The sequence below is a fragment of the Dendroctonus ponderosae genome, unplaced genomic scaffold, assembly GCF_020466585.1.
Source record: "Dendroctonus ponderosae isolate FM_Combo_2020 unplaced genomic scaffold, Dpon_F_20191213v2 Dpon_F_20191213_11, whole genome shotgun sequence".
Lineage (NCBI taxonomy): Eukaryota > Metazoa > Arthropoda > Insecta > Coleoptera > Curculionidae > Dendroctonus > Dendroctonus ponderosae.
In genome coordinates this window covers 4,768,201-4,790,997 of record NW_026017213.1, presented here as the reverse complement: position 1 = coordinate 4,790,997, position 22,797 = coordinate 4,768,201, and the positions used below count along the sequence as shown (strand labels likewise).

The window sequence follows — 22,797 nt, the reverse complement described above, 5'->3', positions numbered from 1 at the left end:
TTTTTTAGGTTCATTTAGGTTCTTTTGATAACGATAGCAGAAAATAGCTATCGAAACGTCAAGGTAATTTTTCAAATTAATTTCTCTACTAATTTTTAAAGACAAAAATTTTTGAGGCAAAATACCCAAAAAGAAGTTTGTAAAAAAAACAAAAACACTCCAATCCCATTGATTGGTTCGGGTTGGTTGCAGCTCCAGATGCGGCTGAGCGACTTGGCACCGCTGCCTCCAGTGATGCCGCAGGTGATCGTCAAACAGGGCGTGTCCAAGTGCAAGGAGTGCAACATTGTCTTTTGCAAGCATGAGAACTACCTGGTGCACAAGAAGCATTACTGCTTCGCCCGGCCGACGGAAGATGACGCTTCAAAGACCAGCGGCAGCCCACCGGTTAGCCCCAGGTGAGCTTGTGGTGGGGTTTGCGTAGGGCGGGGCTTACTAGGGCGTGGTTTAGGAGCGGAGGCACCACCAGTCCAGCCGCCCAGTACCAGCAGCTCATCTGCCTGGCGTGTGGCATCAAGTTCACGTCGCCAGACAACCTCAACGCCCACCAGCAGTACTACTGCCTGAAGCGCAACGAGACTGAGCGCGAGCCGAAACGTTGCGGCAAATGCCGGGGGATTCTCGAGCCGGGCCATCAGGTGAGGGGTTTAGACAAAATCCAGTTATCCAGTATAAGGAGCCTTTTATGTGGCGGTTGCAGTGCGTCGCCCACTCCGCAGTAGCCGGATGGAAGTGCCCCTGCTGCGACATCATCAGCGCAACTGCCAGCGCAGCGCAGCGCCACATGGAAACGCACACGGGCGTCAAAGCATATCGATGCACCATTTGCAAGTACAAGGGCAACACTTTGAGGGGCATGAAGACCCACATTAGGATGCACTTCGACAAGAGGTCGCCCGACCTACAGGTAACTACCATCTCCCAGAGCACTGGAGGACGCTCTCCCCAGACCTTACCAGTGTTCTTAAAGTAAAGTCCACACAAAAACCCGGTGCCTGGAATTCCAGGAAGAAAAATACATCGCATACATACTGGAAGACGATTCGGGGACAAGTGGAATGGAGGTGGCAATCGCGCCCAGTCTGCCCACCGATGAGGGCGCTCCTCCCCCCAACATATCAGACCCGCGGCCGGACCCCCACCACCTTTGCCCTCAATGTCCCTACAGCTCGCCTTACAAGGCGAACGTGGTGCGGCACATCAAACTGGTGCACGACCAGGAGGAGATGAGCAATGGGGAGGAGCGGACGCATAGGGGGCTGCCCCAGCTGGAGGACGACGACGAAATCATAAGTGAGTGCAATCAGGGGGCGTAAAACGCGCAAAACTAACAGCAATGCCTCCTGATCAAAGTCAAAAAGGAGGCGATGGAACCGGAGGTGATCATCGATGCGGCGGATGGGGCCACCATCAAAGAGGAACCGGAGACCTCGACTACTCCGAAAATTTCCAAGACGCTGGATGAGGAGATTATGCAGGAGGTGACCAAGCCGGGGGCGCATTATTGCAAGTCGTGCGACATTTCCTTCAACTATCCCACGTCGTTTATCGCCCACAAGAAGTTCTACTGCCAAAGTCATGCAGGCGAAATCTCCAGCGCCAATAACAACAACAACACCGCCCCGAGAACGGCGGAGACTTCAGTCTTATAATAGTTAGGTGAGTGTTCCTCCCATGAACGAACATTTTGGAGGTTAACTCAATCATAACCTCTAAAACCGCGGAAGCAACACATTGGGTCTTCTAGGCTTAAAACATCTTAAATCTCAGCAAGAGTTGAACCTTGCCGCAAGATCTATCTTGCACTAAGTAGCCCAAAATCGAGATAAAACTTCCTAACCTCTAAAGAAGTAGAAGCAAACACACGCTTGAACTGACCTGCATCGGTTTCATTTTTTTGCTAAAATTTACCCTAAAGCTCGAAAAACTCAAAAAGCCGCATTTCTCGCTGCGATGTTGCCAGCTGGTATTTCCAGTCATGCTCTCACTGTGGTCAAGAAACGATATTTGTTTGAGAAATATGGATATTTACATCAATTATTTCTCCACTGATAAACCAATGTGTATGTTGTGCTTGGCGACGTTGCCAACTTCCTGAACTTATCTCTATAACACTTTAAAACATGGTTTTTTCATTGATAATGCCGCAATTTTTACCGTTTCTGTTTTTGCAAACAATTGCAGATTTTAATTGAAATTAATTTAATTAAAAAAACGACGGAAATTGCTCGGTTTTTTGGGACCAAAGTCATGCTCTCAGCGTGACGAAAATCCCTCTGCTTGATATATCTGAGCATTTGCGCAATTTAATTTGCTTTTGTGTGCAATGTTTCATTTTTTTCTATAGATCTGGTTCAAATGTTACTCTTTGCGGCATTGTCAAGTTCCCGAAATTATCCCTAAAACACTCCACACTTGATGTTTTACACACCTAATGTTTTTATTGATAATGCTTTTGGGGCGCAATGCCATGCTCTCAGTGCCGAAAAATTTTCTGCTGCCTTAAACAGCACAACTTTGAAAATTTGTTTTCTATTACATCTTTTCGCAAATAATATGATTTAATAATCAAATCCAAACCACATAAAAATGAAAGGAAAATGGAAGGTTTCTTCGATGCCAATTGGCTGGCTTTTAGGGCGCAAAAAAAATTGTCCGCTGAAAATATATTAACATTTGCTGGATTTATTATTTTTTGATGCTTTTGCGACGATGCCATATTCCTGAAATTACCCCAAAAACTCATCACGTTTAAATTGATAAAACTAAAATTTTTGGTTTTGACAATATGTTGAAAGTTTTCATGCGGAAAATATCGACCGGCCTTCAGAGTACAAAGTCATGCTCTTAGTGTGGTAAAAAAACCATTGTCGTCCTTAAACTGATTTTTTTCCGCATCTGGTTATTGGTACAAGTTATCTATGAACTGTCTTTCGATAACTCTACTTTAGATGCATTTGCGGCGTTGCCAAGATCCTCAAATTATCTGAACAACCTTTGCAATTTGGTTTATAAATTTTTGCAAAAGACAAGTTTTATTTAAATAAAGGACGCTTCTGGCTTTCAGGGAGCAAAGTCATGCTCTTAATACAGCGAATTTTCTTCCGCTGGAAATACTTGAACGTTTTCCAAATTTAATGTTGTTTTCACTAGTGATTTATTTTTCCCATTATGGGCCATTTTTGTACCCCTTTTGCGGCGTTGCACGTTTTAAAAATACCCCGAAAACCTTTTTTTAATTTGTTCTGGCAAAATGTTTAAACTTTTTATTCCAAAAACATCCCGAATTGGCGGCTTCTACACTACAAGTCATCCTTTTAGTGGGGCAAAAAACTTATTTCTTCCGCATTTTGAACCACATCTGGATAATCGGTAAATCATTTTGCTTTTGGAAATACTTGAACATTTTACAAATTGAATTTTGCTTTAACGAATAATTTATTTTTTCTATTATGGGCAATTTTTTTATAAACCTAGTTTAGATGCTAAAACTGCATCTTTTGCGGGGTTGAGAAATTCCTAAAATTGTCCCAAAAAACCTTTATTTTGCCAAAATTCTGAAAGTTTTAATTCGAAAAACATTGACCCGAATTGGCCGATTTTCGCACTACAAAGTACAAAGTCATGCTCTGAGTTTGGAAAAAATGGCTCTTTCCAGCATTTTGAACCATTTTTGGAGTCGATAGAAGCATTTAGTGGTTTTTTTATAAACTGCCGTTTGACTAATATATTTTAGGCAGATAGGGCCACCGTTTGCGACGTTGTCAAGCGGCTGAAATAATCCCTAGTCGACACGAAAATTTGACATAAATAATGATTAAACTCCAATGGGGCTCTCAGGAAAGGCAAAAGAACCAGTATTTCGTGCAAATATTGAGACAAAACCGAAATTTTCGCTCCCATCGCACATTTACCGGGATTTTTCAGACTTTTAAAACATTCACATTGTTGCAGCTATGGAAATTCCAAAGACCCGACCTACATTTGAACCACCCTGTACTGGACGAGTGAATGTTGGGCTCGATACAATCAACCATTTGAAAGCGTGCATCATTTAAAGAAGAAAAAAACAGTCAGTGCACAGTGATCTTAGACAAAGAAAAAACTCGGATTATTGCTTCATATACAGGGTGGCCAGGAAAAGGTTGCACTAGACCTAGACTAGTTGTCATTAAGTATACGAAAATTTAGAGCAAACGAGCACTGTTTTAAATACAGGGTGAGCCAAAAGTGGCTAGTGTGCTATACAGGGAGTGAGTGAGGTTTGGAAGAAATAACATTCCAAGCTTGACCAGCTTCGAGGTATGGCAATAGTAGGTTTAAGGTAGTTGGTAGGTGAAAAACCGCCCTGTATATGTTCTTGCGAACGGTCTCGTTTGGTTTGTGTTAAAGACGTGAATCTGAACAGGCTAAAAGCAGGATAGTTTGCAATTAATCTTCTCTGTCCAATGTGTTTATTGGTTCTGCTTCTAGCAGCTAGTAACCCGTGTTATTTAATGTATAATCAGGTATATATAATGTATAAAACTGGTATAGCGTAAGATTTGTTTTGTATAAAGTTAGATTTTTATTGATTTGTCTAGTTTTAGTGAGTTGACTAACCGAAATTGATAAATACGAAATAAGCCAAAGCATTCATTTCCTCTACAATGGAGAGTTTGATCGGTTGGATTCTGTTACAAATAGGCTTTTAGTCGTTTTTGCGTATGGTTATTATTATTATTATTATATCTCTCGATAGATGTAAAATAGATCTACTACTAATATAGCTGTGAGGGCCATCTGAAGCGCCTTTAGGTTCTTGGCACTACTGCAGTGATGATTACCGTTCTTGGAGACAATAAATTATTTATTTGTAAACGCGCCCTTTGTGTTTGCGTCTCGAATATATCGTGCCTTAACGGCCATAAATCTGGCACATGATCAGATTCAAGTGGCATTAATCCCGTCCATTTATTCCGAGATAAAAATATGTGTGCGTGAAAAAAGTACCGATTTCGAGCGATTGTCGGCCTGGAAAAAAGCAACCTTTTCATATCAAGCGCATTCAAGGCCCGGGAAATTGCCCCCGATATTTGCATTTTTCATGATGCATGCCTCGTTTTGCATACATTTTTCACTTATGAGTCCAATTATGTGAATTACTAGACGGAACTAGGCTATAAATCCAATGCGACGCACACAAGAAAACCACGCGTTCAATGGGTTGTTTATGTAGCGAAAAACTCTCGTTATCAATAACTCTAAGGCAAACATCTGCGGAATCTTGTATCCTTTTGCTGAACGGAACTTTTGCTGAACTTGGGTTTAGGTGTATTGATCGCAAGTTTCGTGCATTTTTGCATAATGATTTGCATAACCGCCCCATACATAAAGGGGGCCTATGCAAGGCATGTCGATTTGCTTGATCAACCACTAGGTTGGGTTGGGATCAACCACTAGATAGGGCCTCGCAAAAAACACATTCCTTCAAATTCTGGTAAATTCCAACAAAATCCTACAAACTACTAACTTATAAAAATTGAAAAACACTTCACTAAATCTGTTCATCTTTGTCAATGTCGCCGTAGTAAAAATCGTTGCTCATTCCTGTAGGCTTCACGTCCTGGTGCTTGGCTTTAAATCGGGCATACTCTTTCCCATAGAGCAGTTCGTCCTGGCTGTACACGAAGTTCTCTTCGCCTGAGTCGCTTGAGAGCACGTCTTCGTTCAGTTTATTCGCAGCTTGAACCTTCAAAAGTCTAATTGGTTTAAGATTCTATCCACATATCTTGATTAGGGTGAGACAAATTTACAGAAAATCGTGAATGTTTGTTCCATCCATTCAGTTCGATTTGTGTCACAAAAAGTGATCAATTTTGTCTTATAGGGGTTCCATATGAATCACACTAATCCAAGTGAGTGGGTTTGTTTGGCAAAAGCAAAGCTTCCAATGATTTACGGAACATCAGCCAAAAATGAACTGCAGGCTCTTATGGGCACTGAGCCGTGCTCAAAGTTCCATAAAACCCCAAATAGGCTCACTTTCACGCAATTACTGTTTTGCAGCTATTGAATCAGCTTGAACAAGTCGACCCACTGTTCAAACATTTCCCCATCTCAGCCAGTTCAGTCCGAAGGCGAAAAAAACACGTTTTTTTAACAGCTTTGGAGATATTTAGGATTTTTTGCATCGCTTTCGGAGCGGTGAGGGCGACATAATCGTCAATAACAAGAATGTTTGTCTAGCCAGCAAGAAAATGGTAGAACCGCGCGTACTCGTAACAGTTTGCCATTCATTTCTCGATAATCGCCGAACCCCCAAGCACCCTTAAACTCAAATAAAGGAAAAAGGGCTGGATTGCCACTCACCATATCTTCCTCATTGATACTATCGAATTCATCGTCCTCGGGATAATCGTTCTTCCAATTGTTCTCCGCATTCGAATCATCAGTGTCTTCATCAGAGGCATCATCAACCAGGTCGTAATCTTCAGCAGCGCCGAACTCCACGGGATCATTTAGTCTATGGATACTGTAAGCAGAAAATTTAAACTGTGTTTTGAGGGCCGATCAACTTACCACCGACTTTTCCCATACCCACCACACAGTCCAGTTTAGCCGTAGAATAAAGTGAGATGTTCAATGAGGAATCGAAGGATGTGAACCAAATGAAAGCGACTATTATGGATTAATTAAATTTAATTGAATTCAATGTCCCCTGAACAATAAGTATAAAAATGCCGGGGGAGGGGCTCTTTGCAGTAAAGACTAATCATAACAATAGTAACTATTACAGTAAGACAGAACTAAAACACACTAAGCTTTAGTTAAATATTGCGGAGGACATGGGTAATGGGTTTAGTAATACAGAAAATTCATTACGCAGGGACTATCCCATACTAACCTAACAGAGTCTTGAATATCGGCTTCGCCAAAATCATCCGAACTTGTGTAGTAGAAGTCGTACACATAACGGGCCTCTGCTGGCTCCGCATTTGCCTCCACGGGGGGCCGACTGGTTTCAGTCTCTATATCGAAAACCGTCACTTCTGAGCTGCTACTGCCCTCAACCGCTAGTTCTGGGCTTGTCTCTTGGTCGACGAGCTGTCTTCTGAAGCAGTTCACCACCTTGTACCGACTGTTCTTCGACGCCTCCTGTGAATCACATCGATTTTTCGCACTTATGTTCACGGGGTGCTTCTTATACTGTTCCTTCAGCTCGTTTCTGTCGGGCAGCCGATGCTTACGCAGCAAAGTCTCGATATTCTCCTCCTGTAACAGACAATTGTCAAACAGGGCTCCGCTACCTTTGAATCAATCACCTTCTGCGACGTCCCAGCCAATCGCAGCACTGCTGACAAATCCTGCTGCTGTGCTTCATCACTGCCGTTGGTTTTTCGCCTTTTGCAATTTAAAACCAACGTTTCGAGAGGATCTTCGTCCAAACGGCGTTTAATTCGAACAACGGCAGCCATTTTGGTATTTTGTGGTTAGTGAGCATAGAACAAGTGCGTAATTTCTGACAGATGACAGAGTGTGTCTGTGGTTACCAGGGTGGCCAACATTTCAAACACGTATTACCGTACAAGGTGGTTAGTGACATTTATGCTCTATGAGCTATATGGGGAGGAATGCTGCCAATCTCAGAGAGTCCTGTTGCTTCTTTGTTTGGAGAGGTGGCCTTTTGGGTTCCAATGGAATAGTTACATACTAGTATCTCTTGGAGGAGAAACTGGGGGTTAGTATGTGGAGGTTCCTTGGAGTTTCAGGGCGCCTAACTTGGTTCCCGCAGCCAGGGCGTCCAAATAAAAAAATGAAAAATCCCTTGCAGGCGTTGGTGCAACTGACAATGAGTCATAGTTTAAAAACGCCGTCACTGTCACTCTAGAAAACATTTATTGTGATTATTAGGGTGCTTATTTTGCTGGTTTTTGGCTATTTTTGGTAGTTTGTTCAGATTTTTAGATAACGTGTCTGTTGTATTAGTCATGGGGAACGAGATGTCACAGTCCGCAATGGAAAGTATCCTTTAACAAGCCATCAAGTCAAAAGACACCCTTGTGTATTTCGAAGCCGGGGCCCCAGTTTGATTTTGCCTTGGAGCAATTTCCTTAACCAGCCTTTTCCAGAACACCTATTCAACTTAAAGTTCGCGGTCAAGGACTTGGAAAGACAGTCGAAGCGATGCGAAAAAGAGGAGAAGCAGGAGAAGGCGAAAACGAAGCAAGCGATCCAGAAAGGCAACATGGAAGTGGCTCGAATACACGCAGAAAATGCCATCAGGCAGAAGAACCAATCGCTGAATTATCTGCGAATGTCCGCACGAGTGGACGCGGTTGCCAGCAAAGTGCAAAGTGCAGTGACTACAAGGAAAGTCACCAATTCTATGGCAGGTTCGTATTGTTCCTGCGTTGTTTCCTTAAGCCCCAATTTTCGCTTTTTCCAGGTGTAGTGAACGCTATGGATGCCGCAATGCGAAGCATGAATCTGGAAAAGATATCGAACGTGATGGATAAGTTCGAGCAGCAGTTTGAGGACTTGGGAGTTCAAACCGACGTGCTGGAGAACACAATGGCCCAAACCACTACCACTTTGATACCGCAAAACGATGTGGATTCGCTGATGCAACAAGTGGCAGATGAGGCTGGGTAGGAGGCAATTTCCTGGGGCCTAAAAGGGGGCAATTCTAAGACTTTCTGTTCCAGCCTGGAGCTGAATATGGAGCTGCCCGAGGGGCCGCAAGGGAGCAGCATTAGCAGCACCCAGGTGTCCCAAGAGCAGGACGAACTCACTCAGCGATTGGCTAAATTACGACAAACCGAATAAGTTCATTTATAAGGGTATTTTCAGGCCGGAAGCCTTTGTCCAGTGCAGCCTATTAAACGTGGACATGTGATATAATATAGGTTTTATTTTTCCCGCTATTCGCCTCTTCGCATGGAATAACGTACAGTCTAGTTGTTAGGGTTGTAAAGTTTATAATGGCATTAAAAATATGTTTGACGTTTTTTTTTGTGTTTTATTTAACTCGTTTAACGCACACTAAGTCGGCTTGAAAATTGGAGACACTAAAAATCCAGTCATCCGGATCAATGAGTTTCTACATACAGAAAGTGGGACAATTTCCGAAAACTCCCCATCATGTTGCCAGACTTCCCTTTTCCCACGACATATTTTCAGGTTATGGCACGTAAACAAAGCATCGTTTTGCAAAAAAACGCGTAGCACTCCTTTCATGGCACTGGTTGACTTCACCCAGGCTTCCAGAGCCTCAACGCGTCATTTTTTCAAAAAATCACTCAAACTCCTGCCGGATATCCAGCAGAGTCCAATTTGGGTGGGAAACTTTTTGAATTGTCCACCAATGGCAGGTCGACTACCTCTGTTGCCTTGGCAATGTGTAAATAAACCCGGGCCAATAGGGTCGGCTGCTGCACGCACGTGGCAACAACGCGGCACGCGATTGGCGGGCCGCAGAAGTTTGAATTTCCCGCCGCCGGTCTGCAAATGTTTCCGGCGGTGGTTACCAGACGCGGCAACAGCGCAGTGTTAACCACCAGGTTGCCACTTTAGGATCGTCGGATTAGTTTCCTCGATTTTGCTGGCCCTTGAACGTCATGTTTACCGCTGGTTTTTGCATTTTTCCCGATTCTTTCCTTGAAGTTTAAGTCCTGGATCGATTAAGTAATTTTCGAATTTTTTCAATGGGGTCCAGTGCTTGAAGTAATTTGTAGTGAGGTACTGGAGGAAACTGTGGTTCAACTAATGGCAACACTGCTAATGGCAAACCCAATGCACTCTGTGTCTGCTAAGCATTGAGAATCATTTGGAGTGGTTTTGTGTGAAAAAATTCGCGTCTTCCTAGTGTTTTCCTGTTCAGTGAGCATTCGGCTTTTGTTTCCCATCGTTTTCGCAAGTGCTACTGCTAAAGACTGGACACAGTTCGCTGTTTTCCACTGAACCTTCCACTGTCCGCCATTGTTCACCATTACACATCACCTTCATCCGAAGGCATTTCAGGGGACCGTCAGTGAGAAACCGTTCTTTATTGCACTCTCCAACGCCCCAGAGGTACGTCGACCGATTCAGCGCCCCCATAGGACTACACCTCAATGTTCTAGGTTAGAATGCAATAGCCCCACTTTAGAATGGCACAATACTTCCAGGTATTGGGCAAAAACGATTCGAATTCAGAGCCGTCTTCTCAATTCTTTAATGGTAATCCTGCGGATAATCGAGGGCCCCAAGTTAGGTACATCTTAGCTGAAGACAGCCCGCAATTGCAATCGCAAAGGGTAAGGTAGTCTGGTCTGGTTTAGGAATTGTTGTTTTAAGCCCCTGTTTAAGGGTGAGCCCTTGCTGGACCCTACTGGGCAACGAATGCATGTTTAGAGTAGGTACTAGAAGACTGTGGAAGGGAAATTTCAATAGTTTGGCAGTAGTTGGTGCTGCATTTGTGTTGCATTTCTATTATCCAGTTAGCGTAGAGAGCATGCCATCTACTTCTTGGTCATTTATAGCTCTATATCTCTCTTGGAAACTCAACTACATTTTTATTGACGCCCAAATCTTGTCGATGTTTTCATCAGCTTGACTTTTGAACCGAATAAAACCATGATTGCCACGTTTTGCCCTAAAATCCCGGTTTTTCTGTGATTTTCCAGTTAGTTCTCTCCACCAACCAGGTGATGGTATTGAACGGTTCTCCCCAGCAGATCCAGGGAGTAGTAGTTGATCAGGGCCGCAGCTACCAATCGAGCCCCCAGCAACATCAGCAACAATTCGGCATTATCCACAACCCCAACATGAGCAACCAGCAGCAGATCTTCTATATGGAAACGAACAGCGAGCAATCGGGAGATTCGGCCGTTGATCAGGTAACTACTTGCTTGGCATAAGTGAAGTTTGGTTGCCAAATGCGATTTTGTGCAGGCTTCCATGCAAGCAGCCGGTCACTCTCAGGCGCTAGTGCTGAATCATCAAATGGGCGCTAATCGCCCGCAGGCAAACCGGCCTCCCAGACCAGTGCTGACCATTCGGCCCCCTAGGCACGATGTGGGCCAGGTAAGGGCTGCAAGTTAATTTCTAGGACTTTTTTGGCACTATTGGGGTTGCAGGTGCAGCGACCGCCCCCTGATACGTCGACAGTAGAAAGACAGGCGGTGCCGCTGCAACTACGAATGCCCCGACCCAATAACTTGGCGTCGCGCCCAGCGGGCTCCAGTCTCATGCGCCAGCGGATGCTGACGCCCCCCAACCGGCCCCAAGTAAGTTCGGTTTGTTGCATACAAAAGTTGTATTTATGTTGCGTCTGGTTAGATGCCGCAGCAAAGTGTGCGACTGCCCACTACCTTGAACCAAGCGCAGGCGAAAAATCAGCAGCAAATGCTCAGACAGCTGGGCAGTTTGCATCAGAAGCTCCAAATGCAACACCCAGCCGGCTCTGATCAGCCGCCGCCTAGCGCTCATCTAATGCAGCCCCAAAGTACCAACAGTTCTGCGAAGACTTTTCGCGACTTTCAGCAGCAGCAGCGCCAGCAGCTGCTTGGACCCAATGGTTTGGACGAGGTAGTTTTGATAAATATCTGGAATTTTCCAAATTACAATGCACCCGTTCGGTTGCAGGATGAGCTTGATGATCACGATCCGGCAATGAACAGCTCGCCAGGCCAGCTGGTAAACTACAAGAAAATGCTCGAGCAGCGCCAGCTGCAGATCCCAATCTTATCCAAGTAAGACTCACTCCCCAGTGGAGGACCGCAGGACCGATTGATTCATTGCTTCTTTCCAGATTGCCCAGCAACATCAAAGTGACTCCGGCCAGCCAAATGTCGCAAAGAAGCGCCATTGAAAACACGCTGGAAAAGGCGATTTGCCAGGCCCAACCCGGGCGGGCCAAGCCCGTGCAAGCTTTTGACTCAGATCTAGCGCAAAAAACCGCCAGGGCGTCGTCCCAAGCCAGTGGCGTGCCGGTGCGCCCAAGGAAGCCTCAATACGGCTTTGGATCAACTGATGCGCCACCGATCCCTCATCCCCCACCGCGGTATTCGCAGAGCCCCCCAGGGGCACGGTTTGGCAATCAGGTGAGGCAATAGGCGGGAATAAAGGCGCCGATTAGGGAATAAATGTGGTTTTTTAAGCAGCAGCAGCAACAGTTAATGCACCATCTGTCACAACAGCCACATCCAGAAATGCCGCAGATGACTGCGCGCCCCACAAACAATCATCCTGAGCAGCAGCAGCAGACTTCGCTGCCACAAAACCAGTCGCGGGCTCTAAACAATAGCCGAAAATCGCAAATTAACTACTTGATTACGCCGCCCAGTCCAAGCAAACCGCGCCAGCCTCAGCCGCTGCCCTCCTACATCCCTTCAAGCCAAATTCAGCAGATCATTGGAATGTTCCAAGGTAAGTAAGTGGACTCAAAAGGTGGACAAGGTTTGTTCATCCGATCCATACTGTTCCAGAAACTACTCCAGCGTGTGAGGAATTTTCCGACTCGATTAGAATGCTGGTGCTGCTTGAGAACGGCGAGCAGCGACTGATAACATTCACACTGCCGAAGGAAGCCTGCACAATCCAAGAAATCTTGGAACAGGTCAATGTGCCGTTCACCCAAGAAACAAACATTCAGGTGACCGAAGCCAACACAAATGGCATCAACTACATCGTCACTGTGGGGAACGTGTCGAGTTTGGGCTATGGAAATGAGGTAGGCGCCATCCCCTTTTATTCCACTGGGGAGGTTTCAAGTTTTTTCGTTTTTTGAAGGAGGAGCAGCAGGAGGACTGCGTGCAACCGGCCCCAAATCAAGAGGAAAGCATCGCCGGATTCAAGCAGTCGGTACAGGATTTGGTGACGGCCCAACTTGAGCATCTGCCCCCAGAACTTCCCAAGCTCATTCCGGGAAAGCTGGCTGTATGTTCCGCTTGCGGCTACACTGGAGAGGATTTCAACAAATGTAGAAGGTAAGTTTTGGGTTCTCCTAAACTCTATCGGAAGTATCAGTATTTTTGAAGTGCCTGTCCGCTTGTTCCAGATGCAACCGCAAGCTACCAGACAACGTGAAGGCAATCGAAACCATCGATAAGAATGACACAAATGATTCGCCATCGCGCGATTCGTCCAACCATGCATCTGAGCAATTCATCAACTCACCAGAAAAATCTGACTCAGGTAAACTGGCCAATCAGCCTCAAATCGGGATGTTAGGAAAGTTTTGTGTTGCAGCCCCGAAAATGCCGCCTATCAAGAGGCGCCCAATCAAAGTGAAGCAGCCCGAAGAATCGGTGGTGATCATTTCCGATGAGGAAGGCGATGAAAAGAAGCCGACAAAATCTGTGAGACTTTTACAGGGTGTTTGTGGTTGACTAGACTGATGTTTTGGAAATTTCAGGTGAGTGAGCAGCTGCTCACCAAGCTGGGCGCCTCCATATCGATTTCGCCCGTCACTAAAGAACCCTCATTGACAGAGATCAAGAAGCATGTTAGAAAATGTAAGTAATTTTCTGTGGTGTGTTGGTTTCAGTTAACCAGACTTTGCCCCTTTTTTATAAACTTTCAGTGTCAGTGGAACCATTGAATGCCGTAAAACTGCACATGAAATGTCGCACTGTTCGCATAGGATCGCATCGCTTTATCCCCTGCGGCGATGTAAGTAGTCTAGTAAATTTCCCCATGCCTTTGCTTTGATACTTGCGGCTTTTCAGGTGATTTTGGAGTCAAAGTGCGTCATTATCAAGGCTCCAGTGGTGGGCAACAAGACCGAATACAAAACAGTGCGAATTGATCGCGGCGACATCGTCAAAGTGCTGATCTGTTACAACAAGGTTCTTCCCGTGCTCTTCTACTACATCAACGGGGGTGCGGCTCCGTTGATTCGCTCCATTCTTGAAATGACCAAAGAAAGTGGCCTGTATTTTGATCCCACCGAGGAGACTGATGATTCATTCAGGTGAGTGTGGAGTTGGGGAATTGGGGCAGTTTGCGATGTTACCGGGTTGTTGCAGGAAAATCACTCTGTTGCCCGACGATGCCATTGAAGAACAGAAGACCATTTTCGATCAGCTGTATGGAGTCGCTCCGTTCAACGTGCTCGAGGAGCTAACGGCGAAAGAGGCCAACAATATCCTGATCAAAGCCTGTCCTAAAGAGTCGAACTCTGCTGCCATCGGGTAAGTGATTGTTTGTTTTTCGTGATTTGGGATGTTCGTCTTTTAAAGTGGTAATTTTTATTATGCTCGCTGATTTTTCCTTGAAGTGCGCTAAAAATAAAGTAGTTTTACCCCGAAAAACGGCGAATTATTCATAAACACCAGTTGGGAGAACAACCATTCAAAATTGGCCCCAAGATCCACAAGAATTACAATTACTGCTTTATTTTAAGTGTGCTTTAAGGAAAAACTTCCAAAAAGCGAAATTTGTTTTTATTATTTACTTCTCTTCTTTATCCCTTGTCTATTCTATGATTTCTTGAAATTTTTCGATAAAATCTCTGTTGATTAATGCGGCCCTCTAGGCAGCGTTGTCAAAGTTTGCGACTGTAAAATTCTTGTCAGTTACCCAGATTGGCGGCACTGATTGCTAATGGGCTTTCTAGGTTATGCGTCCGATTTCAACATGTTACATTTATAGTTTTTACAAAAATGACTGTGGATTATGAGAATGGGCACCAGTAAGAGCTTTTTCACGTTTTCCCGATTGCCCACAAACTGCAAAGGTTTGATATGGTTTGTTTCAGGTCATTCAGCGAGATCAAGCAGATCCTGATGTACCCGAAAGAGGGCCAGGGCAGGCTTAGCATCAATACTGAAGACTATGTTTGTTTGGCAGTTGATCAGTTTCTCAACGACAAAATAATTGACTTCTATCTGAAATACCTGTGGGAAAACCTGCCTGAAGAGCAGCAGGAGAAAGTGCATGTTTTTTCGACATTTTTCTACAAGAGACTGACCACAAAGGCCACCAAAGCAGCCAAGTACGTCCCAAGTCTGCCAGTTGGTTTGTGTTCACTTGCTAAGGGATGTTTTGTTAATTGCAGGAAATCTCATCCGTATGAAACTGACCCTAGTTTGACCGCCGCCGAGAAGCGACACTGGAGAGTGAAGAACTGGACCAAGCGTATTAACTTGTTTGATAAGGACTTTATTATCGTGCCAATTAATGAGAACGCCCATTGGTTCTTGGCCATTATCTGTTTCCCTGGGATGCGAGGCCCGCAGACGTTTGATGGGAAACCGTACAATCCGGAGCCCAGAGCCAAGCCAAAGCCCAAACAATCAAAGGCGAAACCGACTCTTGGTACGGCCGTTTTGGGGTATTCGACTGGGCAGCTTCGGTACAATGTTTACTCGTTGCAGAAGTGAAGAAGGATGCCACCATTCCATGCGATGATCTACTGCTGAGTGACAAAGATGAAGCCGAGAGCGAGGATTCCGATATGGATTCGGATGATTCTGAAGAGTCCGCGGCCGCTGCTGCTGCAGCTTCAATTGCAGCCGCTGCAGCTGCTTTAGCAGCTGCAGCTCCTGTGGCGTCATCAAAAGGAAAGACGGCCCGACCGCCAATTAAACAGTGAGTAATCGAAACTTTGGTAGTAGTCAATTAAACAGTTCTTCAACAATTTTTGAAATTTTAGGCCCTGTATATTAATCTTCGACTCCCTAGCAGGCCCTAGTCGGGCTCGAGTCGTCGCCACCTTAAGAGACTATCTAACCTGTGAATATAAAGTGAAAATGGATTCGGACAGAGTGTTTAATAAGGACGCAATTAAGGGGTCCTGCTGCAAAGTGCCCCAACAGACCAACTTTACCGACTGCGGCTTGTATGTGCTGCAGTATGTGGAGCAATTTTTCAAGGTAATTTGCCCCTTTTCCGTGGTTTAGTTGCGCGGTGTTATTAACAGTTTCGGTCGCTTCAGGACCCGATCACGGACTACAACATCCCAATCAAGACAATTGATAAATGGTTCGACGAAATCATTGTTACTAAAAAGCGTGAAGATATTTGCAACTTGCTCAAAGAACTGATGATCGAAGATGGCACGGATGTTAACGGTTTACCAGAAATCGCCCTGCCCACCTTAAATGGTAAGTGGAGAAGCACACAATATTAGTTCGTTTTTCCTTGTTTTTAATTGGAAAACCATAATGATTGAACAACGATTTTTCAAGATGGGCAGAATGTGAAAGTATCTTTATCGAGCCGAATTCACATTAAGCAATTAAAGTCGTTGAAATGGTCGTTTGAGTTTATGAAGTGTATAAAAGGAACCGTGAAAATTCTTGAATTCTTGGCCAGAAAGCTGAAATGGCATTTTGACATTGAAAATCGGGCGAAAAGTTAAAAAGTTTCGAAGCAATCAAGGAAAATCGTGCGCTTTTCGATTAACATATTCTTGAAATGTCGGAAGACTAATGAACTTTCGAAGACCCAAACCTGGAAGTCCTAGAAGATTGAACGGCCTCTAAAATGACCACTTGATTTTGAAAATCGCGCAAAAATGATCGAACTCATGATAGAATCATCTTCCGGAAATGACGGAAGGTAACAGGGAAATTAAAGATTCAATATTGAAGGCCCAGAATACCAAACGGGCTTTAAAAAAACTTCGGGCGTAGCTTCATATGAACTAAAAAAAATATTAATGCCCTGCCACAATTATCTGAAACACCCTGTACACATCCAGCGAAAGCGTTGTTTTATGGAACTATTTATTTACGTAACTTACTTATCCGCCTGATTGGTACACCTTGTATAAATGTTAAATGCCCTATTTGAACTAATTTCGAAGCTTCCCCCGTATTTTGTTGTAAGAGTTGCTCATTGAAAATAGCGTATTTTTAAACGCGTCCCGGTATAGGCGTGACCCAGAAAGCTGTTTACTTGATTATGTTGTATGGAAAACCGCTTCTGGTCTTTGTACTTTTCTGAATTTATTAATTTCATTCACTCATAGATCGGTTTGCGGCTGTTTTTCGCCTCGCCGTGTAATATTTTCTTCGCCACCACCGTTAATTTTTGTTCAGTGGAGTGACCTTGAAATTCAGTGTTGCCAACAGGGGCAATATTCGTATGCTAACTTTTGTTTAATTTGCAATTTTGAATGCAATTAATAACTAGTATGGCAATGGTTTATTCGAGGCAGTTGCGCAAGTTAAATCCTTTACTGTGGTTGGTTGTACTTTCCAAGCAAATTTAAATATTTCTTCAGAAAGTTGCGGGGTTGAGCGCATGAAATGTTTATTGATTAATTAATTAGTAAGCTATTTAATGCCGGCAGGTACTCCAAATAAATGTTTTAGCTTGCGATTACTGCGACTTTTAAACGCACTGCTACCAACCCAAGCATTGAAAATCGCATTTGGGTACCTTTCAACTCTACCGCGCATTATTCCCCCACCCCACACCCTAAATGCGATAATCAATGCCGGGAGGTATTGATTTTTTTCGTAATCTGGGGTAGCCTTGAAACGCACTGTCGCCAACTTAAGCATTGGTGCTCGCACCATTGTTGGCAGAACTGGCTCAGAATACGAGGGCGCTTGGAAAAGTTTACGTGTACAGGGTGTTCTAAATAAATTTTTGGTTTAGGCAAGTTAGTGGAGCGACCCGAGCCAGACCAGGCCGGGCCAGACGGAGAGCAAGAGGACATGTTTACCGATATTGAAGACTCTGAAATGATGGATGCGACCAATTTGAACCAATCTCAAGCTGAGGGAGGTCAGGAGGACGAAGCCACGAGCGACAATGCGGAGGAAGAGCACGAAAACTCTTCAGGTTGCGAAAATTCTTCGCTTGAAAATTCCCCCACTAAAACTACTGACGATGAGAAACTAGATGAAGCGACGGCCGAACCAGATGAACAGCCAAATTCGAAGCCCCCATTGGTTCAATTCCCTAAGCTAACCACCAATAAGGACACGTTGAATTATCTGAAGTCTAAGCGGATTATTCGCCACAAAGGTCCATCGGATGGAACTGAATTAAAGAAGCGCAAAATGGACACAGATTAATGTTATTCCTGTATTTATGGCCATTAATTATTAAGGCAAAAGCTAGTGATTTCAAAGGCAAATACATTTCTGTTCTAGTTCTATGGAGTATTGTTCAGATAGGTTGATTTAATAGCCCAGTTCTTGTACGAGGGGTGTTTTATTCGTTCAACTGCACAATTCCATGTTCCTATCCCAATGTTGCCAACATGGTAGCTGGATGCAGATGCAGTGCGGCCGTGGCTAAGCAGAAATTAATCAACGTTTGCTCGGTGGTTGTTGCCAGAATTGGCAAACCCTCCTCAATGTGCTGCAGTTGCAATTTCGGAGGTTTTAGCACATTTGCACCGTGTCAAGGGTGGAGCCGCTCAGGCGTTTGATTTTGTTGCTGATAAACTCGAGTGCGTGGATGAAAAAAACCGCACTAAAGTCGGGAAAAGGGCGAAATTGCCCTGAGCTACACCAGCTAAGGATTTCTCGGCCCATTGACCTGGCAACGCCGCTTTGGCTCCCTTGCCCAGAACGTCACATGTGACAGCTGTCATCAGTTACAGTTGTTCGCCTAAGTAAAAAAGTGAACAATCTGCTTTCATGTTTGTTGGAAATTCCGCCCAGCAAATGAATCAGTAGCATTCGGAAGCAATCAGGCCGGAGACAACGCACAGCCATTGCAGCCACTCGCCGAATCCCCATTGGCTTGTAGCATTTCGCAACAGGCCCCCGAAAATACTTGGAATACCTACAAGACTATCCGGCATTTTGCAATCTATCCCTGTTCGCTTGGAAATCGCGCCACATTCGAAGTGAGTCCAGCCTGCACAATGAGCCGTTTCCATTTCCATGAATCACCCACACGTCAAAATGAATCAATAACTCTTACAGAGCCCCGTGCATGAACACCCAGTATACGATGGCAGATTCAGCCAGCGAGTCGGACTCGAGCAGCATCGATGGGGGCCCCATCATGATGCCCCCCAGCCCCATAACACGGGAACAGCTGCAAAAGCGCATCGAAAGCCTGCAGCAGCAGAACAGGGTGTTGAAAGTGGAGCTGGAGACCTACAAGCTGAGGGTGAAGGCCCTGCAGGAGGAGAACAGGGACTTGCGGAAGGCCTCGGTTATCATAGTAGGTTGCCTGCTGTTTGTCGAAGCCTGGTGATTGATTTCCGGGTTTTTCGCAGCAAGCGAAGGCAGAGCAGGAAGAAGAATACATCTCGAACACGTTGCTGAAGAAGATCCAAGCCCTCAAAAAGGAGAAAGAGTCCCTGGCGCATCATTACGAGAGGGAGGAAGAATGCCTTACCAACGACCTGTCGAGGAAACTCACGCAGTTAAGGCAAGAGAAGTGCCGGTAGGTGGTAAACTAAAACTGCTAGCAAAGTGGGGCTGATGGGGGGCGTTTGCAGGCTGGAGCAGACTCTGGAACAAGAGCAGGAGTGTTTGGTCAATCGCCTGATGAGGAAGATCGAAAAACTGGAGGCGGAGACGCTGGCCAAGCAGAGCAACCTGGAGCAGCTGAGGAGGGAAAAGGTTAAAAAAAAACAGCTAAGCGACTAGTTAATTTATTTAAATATTCGCAACGTTCCAGGTGGAACTGGAGAATACGTTGGAGCAAGAACAGGAGGCTCTGGTGAATAAGCTGTGGAAGCGAATGGACAAGCTGGAGACGGAAAAGCGGATGCTGCAAATCAAGCTGGATCAGCCGGTGTCCGATCCGGCCAGCCCCAGGGATATTAGGTAGGAACCGTTCCTCACATTTTCCTTTGCATCGAACCAGTTTCTTTGGATGTTTAGCAGCAATGGCGACACTGCTACCAATCTGAGCGCCCACATCCAGACTTTGCGGCAAGAAGTGGCTCGGCTGCGCCAAACGCTGGCGATCAGCCAGCAGGAGCACACACAGAAGATGCAGCGCTACGTGCAAGAAGAGCGCAACATCAAAGAGGAGAACCTCAGGTAATTGGGCTGGAAGCGCCCTCGAGCTGCTACTAAGCGCCGATTTTTGTGCAGACTGCAGCGCAAGCTGCAGCTGGAGGTCGAGCGCAGGGAGGCCCTGTGCAGGCACCTCTCGGAAAGTGAAAGTTCCTTGGAGATGGAGGAGGAGCGACACTACAACGAGCAAGTGATGGGAGTGCGACAGCACACGATGTCTCCTATTCCATATAACCCGTCTCCTACTCACAGTCGTCCATTGAGCCCCGGTTAGTGCACTAGTCTGTCCCAAGCTTGTTGGAAGTGATGCTTCTAACCGATTAAGTCTCATCATCGTGCAGGTCTGAGCTCTCAAATGCAAACTCCGTCGCGTCTGTCGGACGCCCTGCTGGCAGGAACTTCGGGGGTGCCGCCGCCCCGCTGTCCATCCTGCGGACAAACGCCGCTGCCCCACGGCGTCCAAGGAAGCCCGCCAGCGCCGCCCCACCGCAGGTACTGAGAGTGGCGTGTGCCTGAGAGCGCCCAAGTTGCGCCCTACACGCCAAGTTAAAACTTTCGTACAATTTGCAGGGCTTCGGAAAGATTCGTCAAGCCGGCCGTGCCTGCGCCCAGCATAAACATGTCGGGGATGATTCCCGTGGTGTCTTCAGGCGTTTGCACTGTAGTCCAGCCGGCAAGTCCAATGGATACCAGCGGCGGAAAGGACTAAGGCCGTTTTCGCGTGTATCGTCAGGTAAAACACTGTTTCTTCTATACGGCTTGCGGGCTGGAATGGTGCGCCTCTGAGTCTTCTACCAGCTACTGTTTCTTGTTAATCTGTACTTATGCGTTCATTTTTCTATCTACTTTGCGGCTTGAGCCGTCGACTGCAGCCTTATAAGCAAATCGAGAAACTGTGGCCGTTGTAACTTGGCCTGTTGTAAAGTCGCTGCCAAGTTCACACTTTGTGATATTTCAAATTTATTAAAAGAAAATGAAAAAGTGTGTGTACCTACTTTTGCTGTTTATGATCGTGTACAGGGTGGCCCCTCAAAGGCCCGGGTTTCTTCCACGAAAGTCTCAGCCCTGTATATTGTGTGTTTTCTATATGTTAAGGTTCAATGTACTTCTTCAATCGATGTCGATTTTCATCACTCTTCATGGCTTGCCAAGCTGCCGATTTTCGTTCACTATTAGTTAAGCAATAACCTTGGCTTCAGCTTTGTATATTCATTGTTCTCCTTTCCATATAAACGAGAAATACTATCGTACTTTAGTTATACTTAGGGGTTAATATTGCTAGTTATAAAAACAATTTAAAAGCCACCAACGCCGACATCGGCGTTGTAAAAAAATTAATTAAAGTGATATTAGACTAACGATTTCCTCAAACTTTTGGCCAATTAATCTCCATGTTACGCTTGTTTTGTACATAAGAAGAAAACCTAATTTGCGCTGCACAGCTCGAAACTGAGTTAAGTTTAGTCCTTGCACGCTCCCGAATGTTTGCCGGACAACCGTGTTACTGTTAATAAGACTCTTTATGCATTGTGTTACGCACAGATCAGCTATTAGGGTTAACTATTTACCGTTGTTTTAAGTTTTTTCTATATGGGGTGCTCTTGCACCATTTGCTAAGTTACGCGCTCGGACTTTTTCCTAAAGGGTTCGTGTTAATTGAGTATTTTTCAGTTCTAAATAAATATTATAGACACTTTGACTCGTTTTTTAACCATCCCAGCCCTTGACAATTACAGGAAGATCCAGCGATGGTTTTGTGGCGACGTGCCCGAAAAATCGCCTTTGGAAGCATTTTATTGACTGGATTACTCAAAATAAATTGTGCTTGCTTATGGCGTAACCAAATACCTGTACTTGCACCTACAGTGGCGTATCTAAAAGCCCATTCTGCACAGGAAGTGATTCTCGCATGTACTGGATTTGTACATGACGTAAAAGCAGCAGAGGACGAGCGGAAAAAATTAAAATCTATTTTTTACTTGTGCTTATGTACATTCTTAATACCTATTCGAGTCCTTTTAATGCGTTTTTGACGCCAGTCGTTTATCCCTCTCTTCGGCAATGGACAGTTTGACTCCCTTTCCTCTGGGCAGGGAGGCGAAGGCTTTGCTTCCTTTGCCAATTATAAAAACGTTGTTTAATCTGCAAAAAAAGACAGTGGATAAGTCACAAGCTGGACACATTTTACTACAGCAATGGGTTACCCCGAAAACAATGTGGATACAGAATCGAGTCAAAAATATGCTTTTGTTGCTTTTTCATAAAAAAATTGGTCTTTTTTGGATGAAACGACAACATCTGCAAAGCTAAACAATAAAATAGGAGTCGTTTTTCGAGCTTTTAGGCAGCCGTGGAAAAAAGATTGGTTTTCTTCGGGTGTGTTCGCACTCGAAGCGAACTCTGAAGGTGCAAACCACTTGGGCTTGCGAAACGCCAGGACCAATTTCTTTTAGGTCGACCTAAAAGCCCGAAAAACTCAGTTCCATGCACGCTATTAAAAAACTGTTAAAATTTACGAAATTTACTCGGTTCTTACCTGGTGGCAAATACGTGTTCATTGGCATCTTTGATATGAACAATATCAAACGATCCCGGATGTCTTTCTCTGTTAACCACCGTTCCCACGCGTCCCAAATTTCTGCCTCCAGTTATCTGGCAGAGATTTCCCGATTCGAACTTGATGTAATCCAGAATCTTTGATGTGGCAATTTCCAGTTGAATCGTATCGTTTACCTGAAACCCATTGGAAAAGCTTGTTAAATCCGCTCATGTTTTCCCGAGTAGAAACTCTTCAGTCGCAATCAAAGATCAGTTAATGGGTAGTGGTAAATACGAGTCATCAAATTAGGCTCAGTTTCGTAAGAACGCATCATATGAATGATTGTTTTTG

At 44.9% G+C, this 22,797-nt stretch overlaps 6 protein-coding genes across 16 annotated transcripts in view; 4 read left to right on the top strand and 2 right to left on the bottom strand.

Annotated features, from left to right (window-relative positions):
• LOC109534695 (zinc finger protein ush) overlaps window positions 1-4,860 on the top strand; it is a 114,308-nt gene extending 109,448 nt beyond the window's left edge. For all 4 annotated transcript variants that reach the window (XM_048662596.1, XM_048662594.1, XM_048662595.1 and 1 more), the window contains 6 exons: window positions 193-398; window positions 452-638; window positions 701-907; window positions 1,008-1,293; window positions 1,354-1,659; window positions 3,955-4,860. In XM_048662596.1, the coding sequence (XP_048518553.1) occupies window positions 193-398; window positions 452-638; window positions 701-907; window positions 1,008-1,293; window positions 1,354-1,652 (1,185 nt within the window). In that variant the 3' untranslated portion in view covers window positions 1,653-1,659; window positions 3,955-4,860. The remainder of the gene's footprint in view (window positions 1-192; window positions 399-451; window positions 639-700; window positions 908-1,007; window positions 1,294-1,353; window positions 1,660-3,954) is intronic.
• A 604-nt stretch (window positions 4,861-5,464) lies between these two features.
• LOC109534713 (probable RNA polymerase II nuclear localization protein SLC7A6OS) lies at window positions 5,465-7,545 on the bottom strand. Its single transcript, XM_019900474.2, has 4 exons — window positions 7,305-7,545; window positions 6,887-7,254; window positions 6,352-6,514; window positions 5,465-5,731 (listed from the first exon to the last, which is right to left on the bottom strand). The coding sequence occupies exons 1-4, from the start codon at window positions 7,455-7,457 to the stop codon at window positions 5,537-5,539; spliced, it is 879 nt and encodes a 292-aa protein (XP_019756033.1). The 5' UTR covers window positions 7,458-7,545; the 3' UTR covers window positions 5,465-5,536.
• Window positions 7,546-7,811: 266 nt separating this feature from the next.
• On the top strand, window positions 7,812-8,990 carry LOC109534715 (charged multivesicular body protein 1b). Its single transcript, XM_019900476.2, has 4 exons — window positions 7,812-8,004; window positions 8,112-8,375; window positions 8,429-8,630; window positions 8,688-8,990. Exons 1-4 carry the CDS (start codon window positions 7,971-7,973, stop codon window positions 8,806-8,808), a joined length of 621 nt encoding a protein of 206 aa, XP_019756035.1. The 5' UTR covers window positions 7,812-7,970; the 3' UTR covers window positions 8,809-8,990.
• Window positions 8,991-9,762: 772 nt separating this feature from the next.
• Window positions 9,763-18,124, top strand: LOC109534711. 6 transcript variants are annotated; one of them, XM_019900468.2, is made up of 23 exons: window positions 9,763-10,053; window positions 10,109-10,277; window positions 10,647-10,859; window positions 10,915-11,046; window positions 11,100-11,249; window positions 11,302-11,550; window positions 11,608-11,714; window positions 11,774-12,065; window positions 12,123-12,390; window positions 12,450-12,694; window positions 12,754-12,950; window positions 13,022-13,158; window positions 13,213-13,322; window positions 13,379-13,478; window positions 13,547-13,635; window positions 13,692-13,936; window positions 13,992-14,156; window positions 14,723-14,959; window positions 15,023-15,282; window positions 15,342-15,555; window positions 15,620-15,839; window positions 15,902-16,070; window positions 17,575-18,124. In XM_019900468.2, exons 2-23 carry the CDS (start codon window positions 10,131-10,133, stop codon window positions 17,994-17,996), a joined length of 4,368 nt encoding a protein of 1,455 aa, XP_019756027.2. In that variant the 5' UTR covers window positions 9,763-10,053; window positions 10,109-10,130; the 3' UTR covers window positions 17,997-18,124. The 6 variants fall into 6 exon arrangements, with proteins under 6 accessions (XP_019756027.2, XP_019756030.2, XP_019756028.2 ...); XM_019900471.2 differs by having other exon boundaries at window positions 10,104-10,277; window positions 12,162-12,390; XM_019900469.2 differs by having other exon boundaries at window positions 10,104-10,277; window positions 12,126-12,390.
• Window positions 18,125-18,488: 364 nt separating this feature from the next.
• On the top strand, window positions 18,489-21,604 carry LOC109534696 (coiled-coil domain-containing protein 6). Of its 3 annotated transcripts, none has more exons than XM_048662727.1 (9): window positions 18,489-18,778; window positions 18,858-19,101; window positions 19,157-19,326; window positions 19,382-19,505; window positions 19,564-19,712; window positions 19,773-19,931; window positions 19,986-20,176; window positions 20,249-20,399; window positions 20,478-21,604. In XM_048662727.1, exons 2-9 carry the CDS (start codon window positions 18,868-18,870, stop codon window positions 20,614-20,616), a joined length of 1,317 nt encoding a protein of 438 aa, XP_048518684.1. In that variant the 5' UTR covers window positions 18,489-18,778; window positions 18,858-18,867; the 3' UTR covers window positions 20,617-21,604. The 3 variants fall into 3 exon arrangements, with proteins under 3 accessions (XP_048518684.1, XP_048518685.1, XP_019756003.1); XM_048662728.1 differs by having other exon boundaries at window positions 19,770-19,931; window positions 20,490-21,604; XM_019900444.2 differs by having other exon boundaries at window positions 19,770-19,931.
• A 251-nt stretch (window positions 21,605-21,855) lies between these two features.
• Window positions 21,856-22,797, bottom strand: part of LOC109545810 (40S ribosomal protein S4) — a gene marked incomplete in the record, with an annotated part of 2,996 nt that continues 2,054 nt past the window's right edge. Inside the window, 1 exon segment of the mRNA XM_048662729.1 lies at window positions 21,856-22,049. Coding sequence (XP_048518686.1) covers window positions 21,926-22,049 — 124 coding nt within the window.